The sequence below is a fragment of the Macaca nemestrina genome, chromosome 2 (assembly GCF_043159975.1).
Source record: "Macaca nemestrina isolate mMacNem1 chromosome 2, mMacNem.hap1, whole genome shotgun sequence".
Lineage (NCBI taxonomy): Eukaryota > Metazoa > Chordata > Mammalia > Primates > Cercopithecidae > Macaca > Macaca nemestrina.
Genome location: NC_092126.1, coordinates 159,862,325 through 159,890,024, shown reverse-complemented (window position 1 = coordinate 159,890,024; position 27,700 = coordinate 159,862,325). Strand labels below are relative to the sequence as shown.

The 27,700-nt window shown below is 35.6% G+C and overlaps 1 protein-coding gene across 4 annotated transcripts in view; it reads right to left on the bottom strand.

Annotated features, from left to right (window-relative positions):
• LOC105470263 (coiled-coil domain containing 14) overlaps nt 1–27,700 on the bottom strand; it is a 54,406-nt gene that overhangs the window by 13,446 nt on the left and 13,260 nt on the right. For all 4 annotated transcript variants that reach the window (XM_071092339.1, XM_011722060.2, XM_011722061.2 and 1 more), the window contains 7 exons: nt 22,337–22,573; nt 22,132–22,226; nt 20,191–20,707; nt 17,448–17,589; nt 5,897–5,979; nt 3,171–3,389; nt 2,965–3,097 (listed from right to left, as the gene is read on the bottom strand). In XM_071092339.1, the coding sequence (XP_070948440.1) occupies nt 2,965–3,097; nt 3,171–3,389; nt 5,897–5,979; nt 17,448–17,589; nt 20,191–20,707; nt 22,132–22,226; nt 22,337–22,573 (1,426 nt within the window). The remainder of the gene's footprint in view (nt 1–2,964; nt 3,098–3,170; nt 3,390–5,896; nt 5,980–17,447; nt 17,590–20,190; nt 20,708–22,131; nt 22,227–22,336; nt 22,574–27,700) is intronic.

Below are 27,700 nucleotides of genomic sequence, written 5' to 3'. Positions count from 1 at the left end.
ACATGTTGAATAGTATGGTCAACATGTGCCATGCATTTACTAAAAAAAAGACGTATTTGGCCGGGCACGGTGGCTCACGCCTGTAATCCCAGCACTTTGGGAGGCCGAGGTGGGCGGATCACGAGATCAGGAGATAGAGACAATCCTGGCTAACACAGTGAAACCCCGTCTCTACTTAAAAAAAAAAAAAAAAAAAAAAAAATTAGCCAGGCGTGGTGGAGGGCACCTGTAGTCCCAGCTATTGGGGAGGCTGAGGCAGGAGAATGGTGTGAACCCAGGAGGCAGAGCTTGAAGTGAGCCAAGATAGCACCACTGCACTCCAGCCTGGGCGACAAAGCGAGACTATGTCTCAAAAATAAATAAATAAATAAACAAACAAACAAATAAAAGACATATTCCTACATATGTCAGTAAAGCACTACAAGAAGTTTTTCGCTTGTCAATGTGGATATTTAGCAACCAAAAATAATTAAATATTTTTATGTATGCTTCGCACATATATATTTGGAACATAATACAAAATAAATGTCTGTTGAATAAACAAATGAATCCATCCATTTATCCGTGTACCTCCCAGGTAAAAAATCTTAAGGTTTACTTAGGCTAAATTAGGCATGGAGTTATTACCATGGCTAAAGCCATTCCATGTGCAAGAGGAACATCTGGCTAGAAATTAACAGACGTGAGTTCTAGTCCCGGCTCTGTTATTAACATTCTACTAATACTTAATTTGCGTGGCCTCAGTTTGCCCATTCATGAAAATGCAGATACTAAAATCTTCCCTCCATAGATGAGGACAAATAAACTGATACAAGAAAGACAGAACTTTGAAAAAAATTGAAGTAGTTTATAAAAGATATCAGCTTGTAATTTCACATCCACAAAAAAGCTGAATTTAGCAGTATGAAGAAAAAGATTGTGAGAAGGAAAGAAAACTACCAGAGAACTATATCCTCCACTTCATCAGATTTTCTGCTTGGGGCTAAGAGCTGCCCCTTAGAATGAAGCAGATGCTCATAGTAACTCCTAAGCAAACTCTCATGGCACTTGACCATGCCGACTATTTTTTTCTTTTCTTCCTTTTTCTTTTCTAAACAGACTGTATACCATATACACCTTTTACAAAATAACAGTTTATTGAGATATTATTTAATCTATTTATTTTATTATTATTTTTTGAGACAGGGTCTTACTCTGTCGCCCAGGTTGGAGTGCAGTGGCACGAGAGTGGCTCATCACAGCTTCGACCTCCTGGGCTCCTCCCACTTCTGCCTCTCGAGTAGCTGGGACTACAGGCATGCACCGCCATGCCCAGCCATGCCCAGCTAACTTTTGTATTTTTTGTAGTGACAGCGTTTTGCTGTGTTGCCCAGGCTGCTCTTGAGCTCCTGGGCTCAGGCGATCCACCCACCTCAGCCTCCCAAAGTGCTGGGGTTACAGGCATGAACCACTGCACCCTACAGGTATAATTTACATACCACAAAATCTACTCCTTTTAAGTGCACAATTTGGTGGTTATTAGTATATTCATAGAGTTGAGAACTGTCACTACTATCTAATTTCAGAATATCTCATCACTCCTAAATGAAACTACCCATTAGCAGTCACTTCTCATCCTACACCCCTCGGCTCCTCCAGTCCCTGGCAATGACTAATTTACTTTGTGTCTCTGTCAATTTGCCTATTCTGGACATTTCGCATAAATGGAATCACACCATATGTGGCCTTTTTTTTTACTGGTTTCTCTTAGTATAAATACCTGACACTAACAAAGTTCTCACCCTGAAATTATGCCTCAGAAAAAAGGACACATGTTCCTTGGGATACCTTACCAAGACTTTCATAAGAAGGGACATTCTATTACTTTATTTTGAATAAGACTGGTATAAGCCAATATGCAGAACCTCTGACTAGAACCTAAACAATTATAATTCTATGATTACAAAAAATGTATCTTGCTTTTCCCATTGTTAAATAAAAGTTTGAATGCAAACATCCTATGAAATGTAAATGTGGAAAAAGGGCAATATTTCCATGTGAACAGATTATTAATTTCAAATATATTTATAAAGCTAAATTAATAAATTAAATGTTACATATTACTGTTTCATCCGATTCCCTACGAGTTTTATCATTCAAAATGTGGGGGAAAGTTTAAAATTCAAAATGGATCTGTTCATTGGAAACACAAGGAAGATTACTTTATATTCAAGATTATTTTATATTTGGAACTTCTAGGATCATTCAAAGACAAAGTCAGATCTGCTGATCTTTAGGCCTAAGGTAACTGACTTCTCTCCTAGAACTTTAAAAAAGCAGTTGAGAGTCCAATTCTTAGCAAATATCTCAAAACTGAACTTTGTAAGTGAGTATCATAGAAAAATTGAGTGAGCTAATTTTATTTTAGAAAAATACTGTTAGGGAATGAAGTGATCTTAAGGGCTACTGCCAACCCCCTCATTTAACTGATGAAATAAGGCTGAAAGAGGCTAACTGACTTACCCAAGATCATATGACATGAGGGCTTACCATGCTAAGTACTTTTCATGAATGATTTCTTAGTTTCCCATGACAATTCTATTCATGTCCCTACTTTACAGCTGAGGGTTAGAGAAGTTAAATGGCTTGCTCAAAGCTACTCAGCTAGTATGTGGTAGAGCTGGGATTCCAGTCAGATCTTTCTAGCTTCAGAACCAGAGGGCTTAACGGTGTTGCTATACAAGTCTTCAGCTTCTCATCAGGGACCCCTGATTCACACGGTTTAAAAAAAGCATTTAGCTAGATTTGAAATTTCTAAACTAATTTAATTGGAACAGAAGAAAACATCATTAGAAATTAGCAAAAACAATGGCAAAGTAAGAGAAAAAGATATGGGTGAGATAACAGGTCTGACATTATTTTGAAGTTTATAAAAACATCTAAAAATAAAAAAGGCAAGAGTTATTCAAAAGAAGTCAATTTTACCTGGTTAATTCTCTTAGTCGAGTCACCTCAGCATCACGCTGACGTAACGTTATCCCCAATATCTGGTTTTCCTTTTCAGCAGTTTCTAACTTAAACTGGGAGCTCCTCACATTGACTAAGGCTTCTTCCAATTCTAAAACAACAAAAGTGTCAGTTTCCTTATTCCTTTTAAAAAATGTGACCATAACTATTGTCTAAATACATACCAATTTTTATTCTTGTTATCTCAATATCATATTGCTGTTTATTTTCAAGTATAGTTTGATCTTTGTCTTTAAATATACTAGTAAATTTTTTGTTTTCATCTTTCTGATTTTCAATCACTTTTAAGAGCTCTTCATTTTTACTCTGCAGTAACTCCTGGCTCTTTAGTGACTCCTCCAGTTGATTTTGCAGTGACATATTCAATGACTGAAGAGAAAACACTGTAAGACAAAACAGATTAAATAGTTGTTTCCCAAACTGAAAAAGTACAAACTTGGAAAAATACCTGTTTCTTAAAAAAAAAAAAAAAAAAAAAAAGGCCTGAAATTTATTGATTTTGTTTAACAATTAATTGCATGAGCAGTTCTACATAAATACTACATATATTTTTAAAAACTGATTGGCAGACATCATACCTTTCTTCTCCAGTTGACATTTTAAGAATTTTTTTAACCCTTTTAAAAGACAGAATACATAATCCTTTTAAAAGAAAGAATACATGTACAAAGTTAAAAAATTCAAATACTGGCCAGGCGCGGTGGCTTACGCTTGTAATCCCAGCCCTTTGGGAGGCCGAGGTGGGCAGATCACGAGGTCAGGAGATGAAGACCGTCCTGGTTAACACGGTGAAACCCCGTCTCTACTAAAAATACAAAAAAATTAGCTGGGCGCGGTGGCGGGCGCCTGTAGTCCCAGCTACTCGGGAGACTGAGGCAGGAGAATGGCATGAACCCAGGAGGCGGAGCTTTCAGTGAGCCGAGATTGCACCACCGCACCCCAGAATGGGCAACAGAGCGAGACTCCATCTCAAAAAAAAAAAAAAATTCAAACACCACAAAATATTAACGATACCAAATGATTCCCAAAGAAGAATCTCCCTCCCGCTCCTCCTCTCTGTCTCCAAGACAATCACTATTAATTTTCATATCTTTTGTGAAAACACTTTTGCATATGGTATTAATTACACTACACACACACGTACACACACACCATACACAATTTCTAACGTTGCCTTTTTCTGCCTTAAGACTGTTGTATACAAACACACAGATCTATCACGTTCTTTTTCAAGGCGATAAAAGTATATGGTACCATTTATTGAGCAACTACATGCTTAGTGAACGCTTACTATGTGTGAGGTATTGTATTAGAATCTGAATATACAGAGATGAATAGCACAGACATGGTCCCTGTTCTCACAGAGCTGATAACAAACAAGTAATTATAAACAGTAATGATCTCAAAGAAACAATAAGATAATATAAAGAACAGAAGCTATTTAAAGTGGCAACTACTGATCTCCCCACTTGTCCTCTAGGCCTCCTCTCTCCTACCCTCTCCCTCTCCTCACCTTTGGTTAACAGTGGAAACACAGTGATAACTTCTGAATCACTCTGGTGAAACTGAACACTTTTATAAAGTGCTCATTCTGTTGGGTAATCATATTTTTTCTTATTGCTTTATAAGATATATATTAAGAAGATTAAGCCTTTATCGTGTCATATATTGTTTCTCCATTTTGCTTATGTGTTTTGAATGTATTTATAATTTTGCTATGTAGAAACTGAAAAAGTTTTCTGGGGACATATTTTATCAATCTGTTCCTCTGTGGCATTTGAGTCTTTGACAGGCTTAGGAAAAGTCCCCCCACCAAAAAAATTTAAAAATACAAATTCTTATCTTTTCTTCTGGTACTATTATAGTTTCTTTATTAAGTTCTGTGATCGTTAAGGACAATTTGGCAATATCTGTCACAATTACAACTGTACATACCCTTTGGCTCAGCAATTCTACTGCTATACATCTATTCTACAAAAATGCTGGCCAAGCGTGGTGGCTCATTGTCTGTAATCCCAGCACTTTGGGAGGCCGAGGTGAATGGATCACTTCAGGTCAGGAGTTCAAGACCAGCCTGGCCAACATGATGAAACCCTGTCTCTAATAAAAATACAAAAATTAGCCAGGCGTGGTGGCAGGTGCCTATAATCCCAGATACTTGAGAGGCTGAGGGAAGAGACTCGCTTGAACCTGGGAGGCAGAGCTTGCAGTGAGCCAAGATCGCACCATTGAACTCCAGCCTGAGTCACAGAGTGACTCAGAACAAACAAACAAAACAAACAAACATCTCAAAAAAAATCTCAAAACAAACAAACAAAAAAATCTCAAAACAAACAAACCAACAAAAAAGCTGACATATATGCACGAAGACATACAAAGATTTTCACTGCAATGTTGTTTGCACTGGGAAAAGGGGAAAGTACTATTAGCAGAGGACCATATTATGGTAGACCTGGATAAGCAGAATATCCAAGTAATTCGTAAAGAGAAAGATGCATAATTATGTATTTTGATAGACAAAAATATCCACTATATGTTAAGTGAATAAACAGAAACTGTGGAAAAGTATATACAGTGTGATCTCATTTTAAAAAAAGAAAAAGTACATATATAGTTCTATTTGTGCCTGGCACACAGTAGGTATTCAGTAAGTATTTGTTAAATACATCAATTACATATGAAGAGAAGATATGTAAAAGGAAACACACTCCTGTTTTTCAAAAAAAAAAAAAAAGGTGTATATTATTGGGAAGTGATGGCATCTTTTATTTTCCTATGTTTCTACAATATTTTAAATTTATCCCCTCAAAGTAATTACAAAAGCTCAATTCTTTATCAACATTTCCAGAGCCACAAATAATTTATCAATACTTAAAGTTCTTTTACTTACATTCAAGGTTGCAATCCACAGCACCAGATGGCTTATGAGTTTTCTCTTGTTCTCTGAGTTGCTGGTTCAAAATTCTCAACTGCCTAAAGAAACAATGAAGAACTATGAATGCAAGAATCCCAAGCCAATTTAATAGTATACATGTGATAGCCTATCAAAAAAGATAAAACATAAACCCACTAAGGCAGCAGAAGTCCGTCGCATCCCCAAAAGACAAAAACTAAATAAACATAACAAAACCATACTACTATTATTATGAGGCCTGAGATAATTTTTAAGGTTGCGTGAAACAACCTAACACCTCCCCTCATGGGCCAGGCGCAGTGGCTCACGCCTGTAATCTCAGTACTTTGGGGGATTGAGGCAGGCAGATCACCTGAGGTCAGGAGTTCAAGACCAGCCTGGCCAACATGGCGAAACCCCATCTCTACTAAAAATAGGTGGCACGTACCTGTAATCCCAGCTACTTGGGAGGCTGAGGCAGGAGAATTGCTTGAACCTGGAAGGTAGAGGTTGCAGTGAGCGAGATCGTGCCACTGCATTCCAGCGTGGCAAAAGAGCGAGACCCTGCCTCAAAAAAAAAACCTCCCCTCACAAGGAAAATGTTAATTTCTCTTTTTTGTCTCTTCAGTGATTTGTTGGTTTTTTTTCTATTTCTTTCCTTTTCTACCTCCTCTTGCTGTTTCTCATTGTCTTTCTGTATATTTTAATCATTGTAGTTAATCATCTACTTTTTAAAAGATTTGTCATTACTATGAACTAGAATACCTACAGGCACTGACTGCTATCAGACATCTGTCTCCCTGATGTTTGTCATATGCTGAAACAAAATCTATGCTTCTAATAATTTTATTAGATGGAAAAGTTAGTGGTCTTAAGTAACGAGAATATTAACAGGCTACCAATCTGCCCTGTTACAATGAACTTCACAATATGTATCTGCTTCACAAATAGAAACATAAAAAAGTGTTTTCTTTACTCCTAAGAAGTTATCGCTTTTGGGGAAAAAAAGTTACCTCTATTATCTTTCCAGAATTACCTAAAAATATTTTGCCTTAAAATATTTATTTTTGATACTGAATCTAAAATGATAGTACCCTACCTTGCATCACTCACATGTATTAATTTTGAGTTGATTAAAGTGATAAAATATTTTTTAAAAACCCAACTATACAAGTTTTAGGGGAAAATCTACATAATCTTGAAGTGGGGAAGGCATTTCTAAGTGAAACTCAATATCCAGCAAGCATCAAGGAAAAGAACAAAAGATTTAACCATATCAAATTTTGAAACTTGTAAAATTAAAAGCCTGAAAGAAAATACCTGCACATACGTTATAGACAAGGGCTCCATAACATTTAAAGAACTCCTACAAATCAGTAAGGAAGGCAACCTAGTAAAAAGTGGCAAACGATAAGAATGAGCAGTTCACATAAGAAATAGAAACGGCCTATAAGCGTATGATAAAAATGTTCATCTTCACTAACAGGAAGAATTGCAAATTTAAAAGGAGATTTTTTTGGCCACAGGATTGACATAAATAAAAGGAAATAACACTTTCTGATGATAGTACAGGGAAATGAATTACCTCAATTCATGTGATTTTATCAGTATAACCATTCTGGATGGCAATTTGAAATGTCCAACAAAATGTATAATGTTCATAATCTCTGACAAAATTATTCTACTTCTAGGTTATCAAGCATCAGAAACAGTTTTACATATGCAAAAGCATCTCCCACCTTATAGATATATACAAGAATATTCACAACAGCAATTATTTAATAGTGCCAAGTTGGAAACAACTGAATGTTACATAAATTATGGTACATCCATATACGAAATACTAATACACAGATATTAAAATGAGCAAGAGGTCCATTTGTACTGATGTGAAAAGATCTTCGAGACACATTATGAAGTGAAAGAAGCAAGTTGCAGAACAACAATATAATATGAGCTTATTTTTGTTTTAATAAAATTCTGATTTTCTTTAAAGGTTTCCCATTTACAACAGAAGCTTTCCTTGATAATCTTTTTGTATGTCCCTGGTCAGATTCTTCTCTTCTCAAATGTAACCAATCTAAACTTCTAATAATTCACTGCAAGCCTCTCATTCCTACCTTCCTCTTCTCAACTGTTTACTTTCCTTTTTCACTAAAAATAATGTGGTTTGGGGATAAACACAGTCATCCTTTGGTCCCAGGGTGTATCCATATGTGTACTAACCCTCATTTTTTCCATCTAGTCTGGGTGAGTAGCCTCATCTGTGCCCTGCATCCCACCCTCCTCCTAGACCATCAAGGACTCTGCTCCTATCCCACTCCCTTTATCTTCTATATCTGCAGTTTCTCCCTCTTTGCCAGTTCATGTGCCTAAGCCAAGAAATATATTAAAACTCTTCCCATATTAAAAAAAATTCCCTCCAACTTAACTGTACAACTAGCTACTTTCATTCCTCTCATTCCCTGCTTTCAGGGCTAGGCTTTTTAAAAAATTATTCTATTTAAAATGATACATGATAAAAACAGAAAAAAGGATATTTTAAAAACTGATGTTACACATGCTACTTTAAAATATTATGTACTAAATTTAAATATACTGGATTTTAAAAAAGGAAAAGAAGAACTGCTGCCATTCAGGCAAATATTTCTTTTATTCAAGTCATTCTTTTTTTTAGATAGCTTGAGATAAAACTGACATACTATAAACTACATAAATTTAAAGTGTGTCATTTTATGTTCTGCCATATGATGTAGTAAAATCACCATCACAATTACAATATTCATCAGCAGCCATAAAAAAGAATGTGATCATGTTTTTTTGCAAGAACATGAAGGGAACTGGAGGCTATCATCCTTAGCAAACTAATGCAGAAACAAAAGCAAATACCACGTTCTCACTTACAAGTGGGAGCTAAATGATAAGAACTTATTAACACAAAGAAGGAAACAATAGACACTGGGGTCTGGGTGGTAGGAGGGAGGGGAAGGTATAACTATTGGGTACTGGGCTTAATACATGGGTGATGTAATAATATGTACAACAAACCTCCTGTGACACATTTACCTATGTAACAAACCTTCACGTGTACCCCCAAACCTAAAAGTTTTTCAAAAAAGATATTTATCATCCCCAAAAGTTTCCTCATAGCCCTTTTCATAACCCTCTTCCCAGATAACCACTTATTTATAGATTAGTTTGCATATTCTAGAATTATATATAAATGGAATCATGGAATATATACTCTTTTAGCCTGGCTTCTTTCACTCAACATAAGAATTGTGGGATTCATCCATGCTGTTGCATGTATCAATAGTTCCTATCCTTTTATTGTTGAGTAGTTTTCTACTGCATGGTTATAGCACTATTTGTTTATCCATTCACCCATTGATAGACATTTGGGTTGTTTCCTATGAACACTCATCAACAAGTTTTTGTGTGGACATATGCTTTGACTTCTCTTACATACCCAGGAGTGGACTGGTTGGATCATATGTTAGATATACGTTCAATTTCTAAGAAACTGCCAAACATTTTTTCCAAAGTGTTCAAATTATTTTACATTCCCACCAGTTAATTGTGAAAGTTCCCATTCCTTCACATCCTAACATTTACTAATTTTGAATTTTAGCCATTCTAATGGTATGCAGTGGTATTCATCATGGTTTTAATTTTCACTTTCCTAATGATTACTGATAAGCCTCTTTCCATGTTCGTATTTGATATTCATATTTGATATCCATTTATTTGGTGAAGTATCTGTTCAAATATTTTGCCCATTTTTAAGCTTGATATTTAAAAATTTATACTGTCTTAAGTTCTTTGTACATTCTAGTACAAGTCCTATATCGGGTACATGTTTTGCAAATATTTTCTCTCAGTCTGTTGGTTGCTTCATTTTTAGTAAAAGTGCTTTTTGAAGAACAAAAGTTTTAAATTTTGATGAAGTCCACTTTACTCATTTTTTTCTAGTTTATATTTTTTGTGTTATATTTTTAAAATCTTTCCCACTCCAAAATCCCTAAGATCTTCTCTTATGTTTCCTTTTAGAAGTTTTGTAGTTTTAGTTTATATATTAAGATCTGTGATTCATTTCAAGTCAACTTTGTGTACTGTATGAGGCAAAGGTTGAGGTTCATTTTTTAAAAACATGATTCTCCCATTGTTTCAGCACTATTTATTGAAAAGAATATTCTTTCCCCACTGAATTTCTCTGATATCTTTGCAAAACACTATCTCTATGTGTGAATTTGTTTCTATACTCTACTCTGTTTCAATGATCTATTTGTCACCTTTACACCACACCTCTTAGAATACTAATCCTTTATGTTTTGAAATTGAATAGTACCAACTTGGTTCTCCTTTCTCAATACTGTTTTGGGTATTTAGATTCTTTGAATTTCCATGTAACTTTAGAATCAGCTTCAATTAAATATTTAAAAACAGCATGCTTGGGTTTTTACTTTAATTACATAAAATCTATACATCAATTTGGGGAGAAGTGACATCTTAAGTCTTAAATTTATGGATCTAGTTTATCTCTCACTTATACTGATCTTTCATTTCTCACAACAATATTTTGTAGTTCTCAATGTACGGGTCTTACATATTTTTCAAATTTATCCCTAAATTGTTCATATGTTTTTGATGCGACTCTAGTACTGATTTTAATTTCAAATTGTTCATTGCTGATACATAAAAATTCAATTGATCTTGTATCCTGCAACTTTGCTAATCTTTCTTATTAACTCTAGCAGCTTTTTTTGTAGATTCCATAGGGTTTTCTACAAGAATTATCATGTCATCTGTGAACAAGACAGTTTTACTTCTTTCCTTTCCAATGTGACTGGCTTTTATTTCTTCTTCTTGCCTTACTGCACTTGTTAGAACCTCTAGCACACTGTTAAATAGAAATAACAATCATTATTTGCTGGGTAACATTCATACATTCTCCAGCATATACAGAAACAAAATATATATATATATATATATATATATATATATATATATATCTAAGAAGAATTTTAAAATAATAGGATGATATTACAAATACTACTTAAAAATACCATGTATTGAATTTAGGATTACATAATTTTAATGGAAAGAAAATGACAAGCAAAACCAAAACTGATTAACTTTAGGCAAATATTTCTTTACTTCAAGAAATATTACTCCTAAGTAATCTAAAATTTAGGAAATAGGATATGAAAAATGGAGAGTCTGGAATTCATATTGTCAAAATTACTAACACATTCTGATCTATAACCATAATTTCCAAGGTTGTCTTAGTTTTACGTATAGGTTCAATGTTCACATCTGTCTACTCTTTTGTTTGAATTCCTCTTTTGGTTGACTGGACTTTGCCATTCAAGTTTTTTGTTTTGTTTTTTAAAGGAGTTCAAGGCTGTTAAACTTCCTAAGTTCTTGCACACTTGAGAATATGACTGTTGCCTTGACACTAAAAGGACAGCTAGACCACATTAGAGATTCCCGGGGCATACTTTCTTTCCCTCAGAACTTTGTAAATGATATTCTATGATCCTTTGGCAATGAAAATCACTGTGAAGAGACTGGAGATAGCCTAAAATGTTTCTCTTCATTTGTAATTTTCTGTTTCTTTTGAGTGTCTCCAAAAATTAACTTTTTTCATCCTTAGGATGTAGTAACTTTACCAGCATATGTGTTGGTGTTGATTATTTTGCACGGTTTTTCTGAGATCTTCTACGTCCTATTCATCTGCTGACAAAGATCTTTTTTTTTCTTAGAGATAGGGTCTTGCTCTGTCTCCCAGGCTAGAATAAAGTGGTACAATCAGAAAATTTTCTTGTTATTGATAAATCTCTTGTCTTTAATCCATTTGTTCTGTTCTCTTTTTTCAGGAACACCAATTTTATATCTATTTCCTTTTTCATATGTATTATCTTCTTCATAATAATTTTTAGATCATTCTTTTTCTATTTTGCCTTGTGTGATTCCCTCAAGCTTATCTACCATGCATTCAGTCAATTTAACAAATATTTGTTAGAATGAGTGCTAGGCACAATTCCTAGCACTAGAAATATAGCTGCAAACTCTAAAGAGACAAAATTTCAGCTTTCTCAAATTCAGAGACAGAAACAACAAAAAACAAGAACTTACCAGGAGGTAACAAAAGGAAGAAGAGAAAATTACTGTTTAATGGGTACAGAGTTCATGTTGAGGATGAAAAAGTTTTGTCACAGATAGGGGTGATGGTTACAGAACACTGTGAATTTATTTATTGCCACTGAAATGTACACTTGCAAATGGTTAAAAATAAAAAGGTATGTATTATACATATTTTACCATAATAAAAATATATAAAAATTTTTAAAAGGGTTTAGGAAGAGGAAGAAGCTAAGGTTACTAGGAGACACTGAACTATGAATTTAGTAGCAATTAAAACAGAAAGATGGCCGGACGCGGTGGCTCAAGCCTGTAATCCCAGCACTTTGGGAGGCCGAGACGGGCGGATCACGAGGTCAGGAGATCGAGACCATCCTGGCTAACACAGTGAAACCCCGTCTCTACTAAAAAATACAAAAAACTAGCCGGGCGAGGTGGCTGGCGCCTGTAGTCCCAGCTACTCGGGAGGCTGAGGCAGGAGAATAGCGTAAACCCGGGAGGCGGAGCTTGCAGTGAGCTGAGATCCAGCCACTGCACTCCAGTCTGGGCGACAGAGCGAGACTCCGTCTCAAAAAAAAAAAAAAAAAAAACAGAAAGACTTGGGGGGAAAAACTAAAAACCCAAAAAGCAACAAAACAAAAAATTTCAGGCTTCATAATACTTAAGTTCTAGTGGACTGCAATATCCCTGACTTTGTCTGTTTATTAATTATCTTACATTTGTTTCTAATGGGGCTTTCATTTTTGTAATTTTTTTGCTTTCTTTTATTTTTCTGAGTTCACTTAACTCACTGTTCTTCTTTTTCTTGAGCATTTTGTCTCAATCTCACTCTTTCTCCCTGTAAAAGATCCTATTATCTTTAATTTCCTTGACACTATGGAACACTGTTTTAAGTTTTTCTGAAGTTCTTTGAGTAATTTGTCTTGTGATATTTATTCTTAACCTACATTTGTTCTTGTTGTCAGTTTATTTTAATGCAATGCAAAATCTCTCCTATAAATTGTCTTCTTCCTGTGACTTTTGTGATGTCACTCTCCTAATTTTAATCTTCTGTTCTTTCCTGAAAAAGTTGTTACTCCCCACCAATTCACCTTTCACTGCGCTCACACACTCTACCTTCTTGGTGAATATATCACTTACTTATATGCTGGTAATAAATCACTTACTTTCAATGAAATTGTCTCCAGTGTCTACAACAGTGCCAGATCTATACAGAAAGCTCAATAAAAATATGTTCAGAGAATAACTCCCGAGTCTACATTTCCATCTTGCATCTTGTTCCTATACTCCATATGGTCTAACTCAGCAGGTCTAAATCTTAACTCACAGGCTCTCCTATTACCTTGCCTAACTCAAAAAATGGTAACAATATGAAATAAACAAATCTATTCTGCCTCTAGTAGCTCTCATCTGGAAGAATTATGTTACCATTTGTTAAATTATGAAGACAGAATCTGAACATCATCCTTGACTCCTTCCATTCACTCCCGTTTCATTTTTATGTTCTGTGTGGCTACATAATGGTCTCATAGTTGAGTTTAATATCAGGAGGTGGTCATGAATTATTGGCACTCTCTAGCTCAATGCCTCTTAACTGGAGGTTAATACCCACCAAACTCCCATCCAGGAAATTTGGGAATGTGCCAAGCCTTCTGGTGGTCAAAATTAATGGCACTACAGACATTTAGAGGTTGGGGACTAAATGCTGAACTAAAGGCTAAATGCTGAACAACTGTGTCAGAAGACACATTAAAAACTCTCTAGCCTAAATGCCAAAAATGCCAAAATATCATAGAAACGATGCATCTAGCTATTTTTTAAGCCACAAGATGGCAATAAACTGCAAGAAAGTCCTAAAAGATGTGGTTAAAAAGAAACACGTAGTTTCCAAACATCTAAACAGGAAAAAAAAAAAAAATTTTTTTAAAATTGAAAATGATGACAAACACTTTTGAATGAACCAATGTATTCCAATTTTTATTTGTAATGGAGATAATGGGTAATTCTTTCCAAATAAATTACCAAAGTGGCACAAAATTTCCTATACTACTGCCAGAAACCTCATTCTACTAAAAAGAACATGCCTAACAAATTCTTCATTTTTTAGTTATTTCATCTCTTAGAAGGTCAAGTAAACAACAGTGGCAATAGCATGCTATATAATCTTTGTCCTGTAAAGACAGCCAGCCAAATAGCTCTGGTGCCAGTTGAAGAATTAGGTCAGACATCAAACAAATACCTTTAAAAAAAAAAAAAAACTAGAAACAAGTGGTGGCCCATAAAACAGTAAACTTCATTTTCTTGAGTGGCTTACGAATTAGCCCCTAAGGCAATTTAAAAATGTTCTAAGGAACTGAAATAAATAAGAACCACTAATATTTTCCATGGTAACAATGTTAAAATAAAATATTCTCAGACTAAGTTTTGGTATCCTTATTTAAGAAACCAATTATTTCATTGTCATTCCTTTCAGTAATATGCTTATTTTGAATGGCTTACAATATATTCTATGTTCCACAAAATACACCTAAATAGTGAGGTATAATTAAATCTCTACTTCCTAACTGAGAGAGTGTAAAAGTCTACAAGTTAAGATCACTGTACTCTAAAACCAAATTGCCTGGGTTCAAGTCTTGAGTCTAACTTCTTAGATGTATAACCTTGGGCAAGTTACATAAACCCTTTGTGGCCTTGATTTCCTCATCTGTAAATGCAAGTAAAGAGCACCTACTTCACAAAGCTGTTGTGAAGATATAAAGAGGTGACACATATCAAGGACAATAGTCTGGCATATAAAAAACATTCAATAAATGTTAGCAGTATTTGCTGTTCATTAATTATTTACTCATTTTTGGTTTTAAAAATTTATGCTGGTATAGGAATTCCTTAGGTCAAGACTGAAGACGATATTAGATCTTAAACCCAGCAACCCCATCTTGTATCATAGTATCTACAGGATAATGACCTCTGGAGAAAGAATCCTAAACGAGTGCATCTCACTAGCTATCATGCCTCTATAGGCTCCGGATATATATATTTTAGCCATGCTCCAACTATTTAATTGCTTTCCAGTTTCTTTAAAAATGTGTGTAGATCCTTGCAGGTCATATCTTACTGAATGTCTATAGCTTATGCAGCTGTAACACTCTCTCAGGGCACACTCGCATTGCAGTGCTGCAGATGCACCTGACTCCAATTTTTTGCAAAGTGTATTAATAAACAGACACTGAAGTGTTGGCCTTGATGGTCATCACTGAAACATTCAAAGATATTATTGATAATATGTGGGTGATTCCTCCTTATTTCAAGATTAGATCCCTGGTCTACATCTTTCCTAAACAAATTAAGAATGTAATTCCAACAAGTTAAGATGACCAAAAGAAAAAATATCAAAGAATTTAACTTTTTCCTATGTCTAAGTGTGGTGGGGCTAAACTAGTGCTTACTAAGGTTCTCCTTTCCTTCCTGGGTGTATAGAAGTATGGAAAAATTATATATCTATGACATTATTTTATATATATACATATTGTATATAAATGTGTGGTATGTGTGCATGTATGTTTGTCACTGCGTATATATACACACACATATATGTATATATACACATAAACACACACATATATGCATATATACACATAAACACACATATATGTATATATACACATACATATACATATATATGTTTATATGCACATACATATACATATATATATGTTTTCATTCACAGTTCCTGGCTGTCAATGCCCACAGCCTTTGTTATCTGTTAAGCAGTCAAAACCAAAAACATACCTTTTATTAAAGTATTTGGCCTTTTGTCCCTGGTTCCTGAAGCAGCTTCAGACCAGCTTCAGTGATAAAGGTGAAAGACAGTCATTTGTTAATATTCAAGTACTTTAGGCCTCAGAAGCAGGCCTCAGAAAACAGAATCTCTCTCTCTAATCTTCTCTTGCCATCCTTTCACATGCTCCTTTTTCCTCCCCATGGTAGGCCATAGGAACTAAAAATACACTCTAATTTTCTCCCACCTTTCTTACTGCTGGCCATAAGGAAATTCTCTGACCTACCTTGTCTGTCTGTAGGTCATAAGAACCCCATTTCCGAAGGGGACCTGCCTCAAACTGAGGAGAAAGGAATGTTCCACAGAGAGGCCAAAAAATTTGAACGGACAGAACTTCTTGGGTTTCCACACTCTATCTATTTGTATTAGATCATACCCTTTTTGTCAAATCACATTTCTTCACAGTTGTCCATGATTCAACCATGACTATCCAATGAAACCTCCATAAAAGGCCCAAGAGGACAGGGTATGGAGAGCTTCCAGATAAACACATGGTGGTTACTAGGGGGTTGTGCATCCACCGAGGGCATAGAAGGTCCACGCCTTTTCTCCAATACCTTGCCCTTTGCATCTCTTCATCTGTATCCTTTACAATATCCTTTATAATAAAGTGGTAAACTTAAGTGTTTCCATGAGTTCTGTGAGCCACTCTAGGAAATTAACTGAACCCAAGGAAGGAGGTCAAGGGAACTTCAATTTATAGTCAGTCAGTCACAAACACAGGCAAAACAACCTGGGGCTTGTCATTGGCATTGGAAGTAGAGCTCAGTCTTGTGGAACTGGGCCCTCAACCTGTGGGATCTGATACTATTTCCAGGTAGACGGTGTTGGAATTGAACTGGAGGACACCCCACTGGTGTCTGTTGCAGAAGTGATTGTTTGCTTGCTGGTGGGGAGAAATCCCTACACATTTGGTCATGGAAGTGTTCTGTGTCAATTGTTGTGTGAGGGCAGAAGAAAAACAGTTTGTTTTTAATACAATGTCCCAGACCTTTCTATTAGGCAGGGCCTTGTGCCTTGTTTCAGCCTATAAAATATAAGTGGTAGCGAAATGATCACTTCTGGGTTGAGCGATGTAAGACTCCTCCCTGTTGCCATATCCACATTCTCTTTTTCCTGGACAACACATACTGAGACAGTGGCTTCATAAAATGGAGGGAGTCTGGATCCTGAGTCACAGGATGAAAGAGCCACCAATGATCCATGTTAGTCTTGGCATGAGAAAGAAACTTGCTGTGCTATGCAAATGAGATTTAGAAGTTTGTTCCTGCAGCATAACTTAGACTAGTCTGATAAACGTACAGAGGTACTTCATTTTCCTGCCTACACACTACTAAGTGACAACAGGGGTAAAGGAAGTGGGAGAAAATACGTACAAGGGGGCAGAAGTAAAGGAAGACCTGGAGAATGCTGGAAATCTCTGAAAAATGAGGAAGAAAAGTAGAAATACAGTAAGACAGCAAATCAATTTTACTTATGAAGTCCTAGGTTTATCATTTGGCACCTTTGTTCTGGCCTGGAGACATCTTTGCATACAGACAAAAATATTCCAAGAGCAATTCTTACCTTCGTAACTGAGCATTCTCACTTCTTAATGGTTGCATGGCCAGTGCTATCTCAACTTGAATATCTGTGTTTCCACTTACTGCTGGAAGTACAGATATACATGCCTCCATTTCTGTAACCAACCTCTGAATTTCTGAATCCTCTATAAAAGGAAACAGAAATGAGTAAAATCAGTATTATATTTTTGGACAAGATTATTAGTATATATTACTAAAAAAGAAAATCTTTATAGATATGTACATTCTTGTTATAAATTCAACTCAATTATTTATAAATCTATTATACAGGTTCCATTTTTCTCTTTCATGCTGCTGGTATTTGCTTCCTCAGAATTCTAAAGAAATTAAGTTCAGTAAACTAAAGATTAATCTTAAATCACAGGATTATTACATAAGTGAATTTTTTTTTTTTTTTTTTTTTTTTTTAGTTCAGGAGTCAAGTAGGAATGTGACTTACACAAATTTCTTAGTGCATACTTACCAAGGGCCACAGTGGACTCCTATGATTGCTATAGGGTTTCCTATAATTGGTTATAGTATTAACATTTATAATATAACCTTTGATCCTAGCATAAGCAAACAGTTCACTTTAGGGGGTTAATATGGCAAAATATTGAGTAAGGGTCCGCTAAGATAGTTTCATTATTTAATTTTCTAAAGTAGATTGAACACAAGCCACCACATCTCATTTCATGTGACATCAAAGGGTTGTTAATAATTGTGGAGAGTGGATGTTTTTGAAGACTGCAAACAGACACAGGCATGGAAGGCAGATATTAATTCTTTTGCCTTTTATCTTTGCCCCTCATTCCCATTCATATTTACTATGGGCTAAAAGTACTTAAAATTATTTATTAATTATCTGATAACCAACAGGTTGAAAGTATATTCTAAGTTACAAAATGTATTCAGTTTCACAGATATTTTAACATCCTGATGAAAAGTACATATACACAGTAAACAACTGTGTTCAATTATCAAGCAGTCTTCTACCAATTTTTATTTATTTATTTAGAGACGGAGTCTCGCTCTGTTGCCCAGGCTGGAGTGCAGTGGTGCAATCTCGGCTCACTGCAACCTCTGCCTCCCGGGTTCAAGCGACTCTCCTGCCTCAGCCTCCTGAGTCGCTGGGATTGCAGGTAGCAGCCATCATGTCTGGCTCTTGTATTTCTGTAGAGATGGGGTTTCACCATGTTGGCCAGGTTGGTCTTGTACTCTTGACCTCAGGTGATTTGCCTGTCTCGGCCTCCCAAAGTGCTGGGATTACAGCTGTGAGACACTGCGCTGGCCCTCTACCAATCTTTCGTAGAGCAGTTTCACTCATAGGCTTTGGAGGCTGGGACCTGGGCTCCACCACTGTCTGGAGCTATAACCTTGGTCAAGTATTTAACTCATTTTTTTAAAACAAATTAATCTTTTTGTAAAAAATTATTCATTTAAATCAACAAAGAAAAATTGTATAAATTTATCATGTACAATATGTTTTGAAATATGTATACATTGGGATGGTTAAATAGAGCTAATTAACATATGTATTACCTCACATATTTATCATTTTTTATAGCAAAAACACTTAAAATCTACTCTCTCAGTAATTTTTAATAAAATATTGTTAACTATAGTTATAATGTTATATAGTAGATCTCTTTAACTTATTCCTCCTACCTAATTGAAAGCGTGTATCCTTTGACCAGCATCTCAATTACTTAACTCTTGAAACCTGGTTTCTTCATGGTTAAATGGAGATAAAAACAGTAAAAACAGTACCTTACAGGATTGGTGAGAAGATTAAATGAGGTACTGTTTCTCCAAGTCTCAGTTTCCTCATCAGTAAAATGGGAGTGGTAACAGTACCACATAGGGCTGCTGGGAGGATTAAATGAGATAATGCACATAAAACACTTAGCACTGTGCTGGGCACATGGTAAGTGTTCAATAAATGACAGCCAATAGTATTATTATTACCATGATTATGTATCTGATTGTGAAAATGGTAATAAGTTGAAGGCTGAAAACACAGCAATTTTAATATACTAAATCTTTGGTTTAATGGTGCTACATTCATATAGCATTTTAAGATTTTTTGTCTGCAAACGTTAGGTATTCAATCAATGCTTCCACAATCAATTACTGTGTTTTCTAAGATGACAAAACTGTAACTCATTTCAAGCAAAAGTCATTACTATAGAATACACATACAGAATGGAAACAAATGAATATAATCTGGCTCAGAAACATTTCTCTTAAGAAAAAAAGTCCTAAAAATAAACTGAAAAGGGCATTAAGAAGGTATGGGTTACTTCTCAAAGCGAGATTTGTTAAACAACCTAACAGTTGGCTATTAAAGAAATGACAGGAATTCTCTGCATCTTTTTAAAATAGAAAGAATAATCAGTCTACTCAGGAAGTTAATCATTTATAGGCGTTCTCTAATTAAAATTTTTATCTGTATAAGTTCTCTTTGTTGAATCTTTTCAAGGTCTATTACCTAGTAGAATAAATACACACTTGCAAGCAAAACACTGAATGTTTGATATTCTCAAACACATTTGAAATCCACAGGAAAGAAGGGATCAAAACCTTAAAAAATAAGAATACAGTAAGTAGAACTCATTTTCTTACTAGCTCAAAACACAGTTCTATGGAAAACACCACAAACTCCATTTAAATGATAGCTAAATAATATGACATTGCTATTTAGTATAACACCATACATACTACAGAAAATTATAAGTCCCATCTACCTTGTTCTGCTACCAGGGCCTTGAGCTCTCCCAACAAATATTTTATAATTCTAACTTTTTCAGCTGTCTCATTCACATTTTTTGCCTTCTGTACATCCTTGACTGTTTTTGTATCTCGCACACATATGTTTAAATCCTTTCTTTCACTTGTGGTCTCTCTAATTTTCTCTCTGGCACATTTTTCTTCATTAGTGGCCAAGAAAGCTGGTTGTGACTGAGTAGGGCTTCGGTGTGTCTGACTGTCCAGATGTGTTTCTTTTCCATGAGATCGAAAAAGAGACAAATATGTTTGAAAACATTTTAGTAGGTCTGTTTCCTTATGAACTCCTTGTTGTGGCGGAATTCCATTAACAAAGCCCAGTTGCTGCAATGTTGGAACAGCTGATATGTCAGTTTTGGGCAGACTACATGGAACTCCAGGACTGGTATTAAATGAATTCCTTAGAATATCAGTACAGGTTGTAGAAACTGTTTTATCTTGTGATGCAAACTGACTGTCACCATCAGTTTGAACTTCCTGAAGAAAGAGAAAAACACGTCTTCAGAAGTATGAGCATTCATTTGTAGGTATTAATTACAACAAACTCAAATATATGAAATATATTTATTAAAAGTTTATTAATATATTTGTTTTGTGAATATTTAATAAGTAGTTACTACTATATTTTGAGGATATACTGTAGTCTGTATAACTACTCCCATACGGTTAGACATTTAAGTAACAGCCAGTTTTTCACTGCTGAAACATCTCTGTAAATATGTTTGTGCAAAAGCTTATTGTATGTTTGAACTTAAATTTTCTTATGATGTAATTTCCCAAAGTGGACTAATTTTTGATGCTTTTAAACCATCTGTGGTATTTGTAAACAGTCTATTTTAGTCATGGCCTTGTAATGCTCCCATATTACAGGGTAAACTAAGCTTTAAAAAACAAGAATCTTTATTGTACTGAGGAAAAAATCCAACTTACTTACTTTGAAGCTAAAAATATTAGTAAGTTTCTGATATTAGAAACTTGCTTATTAATAATAATACTAATTACAACAAACTCAAATATATGGTTACTACTCCTAACCATATAGTAGTTACATAGACTATGGTATATCCACAAAATACAGTATTAACAAGGTATTAAAAATTCACAAAGGGTATATATTAATAAACATGTTTTAAATAAAGTATTAAGTGAAAGAAGCAGTATATAAGACTGCATAAAGTTTACTTATAACTTTATTTTAAAAGGAAAGCAAAGTTAACAAATACAAACCAGAAACTAAAACCTGTACAGATGATTAAACGATTGGAAAGAACTCTATCAGCGTGTTAAAAGGAGTTGTACTTGGGTGGTCAGTATGGTTGATTTTTTTTTCCCCCTACTGATCTCTTTCCCTCTAATGATCTCTTTCCCTCTTTCTCCTTCATTATTGTCTTCTTCATTATTGTCATTAAAACATAGGTAAAACTTTTCTTTCTTTTTTTGAGACAGAGTCTCACTCTGTAGCCCAGACCGGAGTGCAGTAGCACGATCTCACTTGCTGCTAACTCCCCCTCCTCGGTCCCGGTTCAAGCAATTCCTGCCTCAGCCTCCCAAGTAGCTGGGATTACAGGCATGTGCCACCATACCCAGCTAATTTCTGTATTTTCAGTAGAGATGGAGTTTCACCACGTTGGCCACGCTGGTGTTGAACTCCAGACCTCGTGATCCACCCACCTCGGCCTCCCAAAGGGCTGGGATTACAGGCATGAGCCACAGTGCCTGGCCATAAATAGGTAAAACTTTTATAGCAAAAAATAAATAAATAAATAAATAAATAAATAAATAAATAAACAACTGATCTTTAAATCCTAGTGCATTAAGTTACAATCAATAAATTCAACAGTCCTTCCCAAATGACTGCTATAAGTGAATAGTTACTTATGTAGTATACAAACTGTACGTACAGAATGAACCTGTGGACGGCAGGGTGGCCGCTGAGGTGACCAGACTGGGGTGGAGGTACATAAGCCATAACTAGAATGAGGAGTTGCCTGAGATTCTGTAAGTAAGAGGGAGAAAAAATCAATCACATATCTTACTTTTTATACAATAACCAAGCAATTTAATTAGAACTTACACTCATGATTTTTAAACAGCATTCATACTCACCAGCGTGAGATAAAGCATGGCATGGTACAGCAGGAATTCCATTAGGGATGTTCTTTGAAGTCAAGTCATTCATCAGTGACATCTGAGTCTGCACATGCTCACAGAGGGCTTGGTATATTATGGGTGAATACATTCTATAATGATCTTGCAATGACCAATTTTGTTCTAGGTCTGATGTGTCTCTTTCACTTCTAGCAGAAGCTTCATTAGGTATCGGTTTCTTATTATCTGAAGATGCTAATGTGGAAGAAGAAAAAAAGTTCTTGAAATATGATTCTTCAAAAATTCTTACCGTAAGATTTTAAGAGAAGAAAGGGCTCTCAGAAGTAGTACAATTCATCACATACTTCATAGAAGGGCTTTACCACTTTCCCCAGTCAAAAATCATCTATACTAATTCTTACAATTCCCATTTTTTTATGCTACTTGCCATGTGTAAAATCTCTCCTTCAATTTTAACACTTCTTTTAAGGGAGTTATATTATCCCTAAAGTCCAATCAAACTCCTTCACCTTGTTCCTCGTCAGTTCATGTTGTCAAGGGAAAATGGAATAGGAAAGAGAATAGTTGGTACAATTCTGATGCTTTGGGTCCTCAAAAACAAAACAAAACCAATCAAACAAACAAAATCTTAGCCTGGCATTTAAAGTTTTCCAAAGCTTGACCACAACCTACTTTTCCAACTATTGTCCCATCACCCCCAACTCAAATTTTTCATTTCAGCCAGGCCAATTTAGTTACCCAACAAGCTTTTTTCACCTTCCAATAACATTGTTCATGATGAACCATTCCTTCCAATCCAATTCTAACCACTCACCAAGGCTCATCTGAGTTTCCTTCTTCCATGAAACCTTTTGCAATCCAATCATTCCAGTCTAGTGACTACTCTTCACCACCCCAGAGCACATATTGTCTATACAAATCATATGCCACTGACACACTGCCTTATATTGCTTATCTTTCATCCTCCTGCCTTTCTGACTAAACCGTAAGTTTCTTTAAGCAGGGCTGTACTTCATTATTTCGTCTGACAGAGCCTAGTATTAGTCTATGAACAAGGTAGAATTAATGAAGTATTAACAAAGTAATAAGTAAAAAATAACAAAGTTTTCTACATAGCACTACCTATAGATTGGTATAACAATCTGAAATCTATTTCCCTAATTTGATCCCCTTCCCAAATGTTTTTTTAAAACACTATTAACAGAAATGAGAATATTCTGGTAAATCATAGGTTATCAGTATACAAAACAAATTTAGAAAAACATATGGCTAATTGTCACACCTACCAAAGCTAAACATACATATATCTATGACATAACAATTCCACTCCCAGGTATACACCAATAGAAATGAGTGCTTATGTCTACTGAAAGACATGTACAAGACAGTTCACAGCAGCTTGATTTGCAGTAGCCCAAAGCTGAAAACACCAAATAGCCATGAATAGCAGAAATGGATAAACTGTGGTATACTCACAGGCTGGAATACTATATAGCATTAAAAAAACAACAAAGTACTGATATATATACAACTACCTGGATATTTAATGCGCATCAGGCTGAGTGAAAGTAGTCAAACACAAGGGCGCATAGTGTTCAATCACATTTAGAGAAGTCCTCAAACAGGTAAAAGTCACAAATGGAAATAAAAGTCAGGAAAATGGTTACACAGGGATGAGGGTCTAGGTGATGGTGAGGGTACTGACAGGGCGTGAGCCCTGCAGGGTGCTAAAAATTTTCTATATCTTGATCTAGGTGGTGGCTACAGGGGTGTATACATATGCAAAAGTTTATTGAGATTTATGTACCTTCAAATTAGTTACGAAAAGTATTCCTTATTTTTTAAAAAAACAAAATAATTAAAAATTTAAAACTAGAGAATCCCTCAAATATACAGTTTATTGAAAATAAAAACATTACTAAAAGCATAAAACTTCCATGTAAAAGCAAAAACAGAAAAAGTTAAAGGCAGATTAAATACTATAACCGGTGAAAATAGAAAAAAAAATTAAAGAAAAATACTTAATATTTGACTATGAAAATGGCTGAAGATATCAGATGCTTTCCTTTTGACTTGGGGTATGTTTCCTTTTGAGATGATCTATTCCTATGAATGTACTTTCCAGACCTAAATACAAGCTTTAACACTTATTAGCTGAGTAACCTTGGGCAAATTAACTTCTCTTGACCTCTTTTTCTTCATCAGAAAAATTGTAATAATGCCTATTTTATAAGATTATTGCGAGATGTAAATGAAGTAACACTTGTAAATTTCTTAAATCAGTATCTAGCACACAGTAAAAACTCAATGTTAAATATCACCAAATAGCTGCACTCTTACAATAGACAAGCAAATATATCATATTCATAAATCATGCTATCTGATGTCAGTAATAAACCTCTGAACATGTCCCCTCTGAGATTATTAAAATCAAGAGTAATAAGAGTTACCTTCACTATCTGAACAGATCAGCTCAAACAAAACTGGTTAATAAACTTCTATAAAGCAAATACTATTTCTTACTGGAAATACAATTTTATAATAAGTCAAATGGAAAAGCCCTCTAAAATATTTTAACTTTGAAATCTAAAATGATAGAGGGCGAGATCATAGCCCATGACCATCTAGCATACCACAAGTCCTTTCCTCTTGATTCCTGGGTCTTTTCTTCTGCTCTTGGATTTCCTCTGGTCCTTAAGAATTGGCTAGTTTGAGGAATTCTCAGATTTCACACACAGGTCACAGCATCAGGCTCTCATTTACTTTCTTTTCAAGGCATGGTTTTCACGGTCTCTAATAAAGCTGAGCTACATTATGCCTCAGCCAGCAGATGTCATCAACTAACATAAATTAATAAATTCCAAACCTACTTCTTAAAAATCAAAGCCTTAGAACTAAAATGACTTCTTTTGCTCCTTTATAAACTCAAGTCCACACAAAACTCTACTGATAATGTTGAGTAACTTTACTTAACAATATGAAGTCTTAAAGCAAACAATCCAAGTTAGAAACCGTAAGGGAAAGACTGCAGTTATATGACTACTACACAATTTTAAAATAAAACTAATGACCAAATGAGTCTGTTATTACGCCAATACAAATGAAGTATATTTTCTTGCTCTTGTTAATTACACCAACACACTCTACATGAAAATTTTAGCTATTGGTGTGGTAATATGTTTAAGTGATATCAGGTGATAACTAAAATTCACGAAAGGAATGTATTCATTTACTCAGTCCACAAAACTTTTTTAGTCCCTGAAGTCTAGCTGCTGTGCAAGCACTGTCTGACAGGAAGTTATTCCTGCCACTCGAATATAGAACACACATCCAGTGCAGGTAAGAGCCACTGGATGCCTACTATCAATTGAAAGATGTGAGAACACCTGGCCTTTATGAGGTGCAATCAATGCTCAAAAGATTTTTGCCTGTGGTTGGTTTAGTTCCCCAAGATGAAGACAGCAATATATATTACTAAAAGCAAAATCATCAAAGTATTCAACACAGTTATCACATGTAAAAGCTCCTTATTTAAAAAATACATATTTTATTTAATGCCAGAGCACTCTCAAAAAAGCTCAATACAATTCTGGAAGGGTTTCTCTGCCTCCTTACTCCCAGAATGCATCATGGTGTGCTTACCTAACTCCATAGGCATTCAATGACTGGGTAGGTCTCAGATAGAAAGTACATGAGGGGGCCATTCCCCAGAAGACAGTTAACACAAAATAGCAAGATAATGTGTGTTAAAAGTAAAATAATACATGGATACTAGTTAACATACTGTAATAGACTGCTTAAAGTTCTTTATGATTACCTCATTTGGAGAGAGATGGTAAACAGAACAAGTGATGAGCTTGGATTTTGTGTATTGTTGAGCATTGTGGTAACAGAGCAAAATCTTGTATTATTGGTTAACAGCTGCCAACCACATACACACACACAATTAGGAACTAATTTCTAATATTGCAACCCTAAAGAAGATTGTCCTGTGGAACTAGGTCCTTCCTTCAGATTAAGAAAATATGGGAGAAACAACAATAGGAATATTGCACCCTGATCACAGGCCAGAACTGCTGATTCGGCTGTAATCCAAATAAGAATTTAATGCTATGGACTCAGAAAGCCAGAATCTTCCATCTGCCAATCCAAATCCACCTCTACTGGTCTTTCACCCTGCTCTCCCTGGAATGCTGATCTATATGGGCTGCAAAGAGACAGTCCTTCAATATGTCTTGCTGTATATACCAAAAAAGCAAGGCTTTGACCTAAACTCCTTACCTGGGCCACTTCTCAGGGTTGTGTTTGCAGTGAGCAACCTTGAAGGATGAGGTAAGGTTTCCCTCTGGGACAAGCACAGGTTTGATTACTGCTTACTATCAAAGTGACCGATTCCCCAAGCTCAGTGTTCCTCAGCTGCAACCTAAACCTGTGCATCCATATGGGTCCACCGTATCACCTCAACGGGAACTAGGGTGAATAAGAACCAACACAATATGCTGATGCACATACTGCTGCCTGTGCTGTGAGTAATAAAGTCCTTCGTCTCTGATCCAGTAGTCTTGTCTTCTGCTAGCATCCATGATACAGTAAGACTAGCTTACTAGCTCGTAAAAGTCAAATCCCAGACCTGATATACATCAGTAGGGCTTCAGTTGGGTTCAATCCAATGGGAGTCTCGGCATATCAAGGAAAGGAAGAAGCATGAAGTCAGGATATACACTTATTCCTGCTCCCCTTCTATGAGGCCACCTTGGGCTGACTTCGTCCTTTCAATGAAGCTCACTGCTCTTCTCAAGGTAGCATAGTCTACAAACAGTACCTCTTTCTAGATTCAGTAATCTTTCTCTCTCCTAATCCCTTATGGTCTAGAGATGGTAACAGCTCTGCTGCTGCTGCTGCTAGCACTAGGCTCGTGCGACCTAGTAGGCAAAACCTGTGGTTTTCCTATACCCTACTCATATCTTTATGAGTCCCTTTGTAAATAAACATAAACCCTCCTCGAATTACCTCAACTTGAGTGCTGCCATCTGTTTCTTGTTGGAATTCTGACTGACAGAAGCAGTTAAGTCAGGGTCCAATAAGCTGATACTGTGACACCCATTGTCAGTCACATACATCGCAAATAATAGTTGCTTGAGGAAAGGTGCCCTGGATAAGAAATAACCTGCCTACAGACAAAAAGGAGACTGCTACCACTCCTTTCTTTCTCAATTGCGCCCCAATAAAAAGACCTCTGCTTTAAGAGTTAAGGCCAGGGTTTAGCACTCTTTTTCTTAAAAGGTCAAATAAATATTTTAGGTTCAGCAGGCCAGATGATCTCTGTCACAACTACTCAACTCTGCCACTGCAGGACAAAAA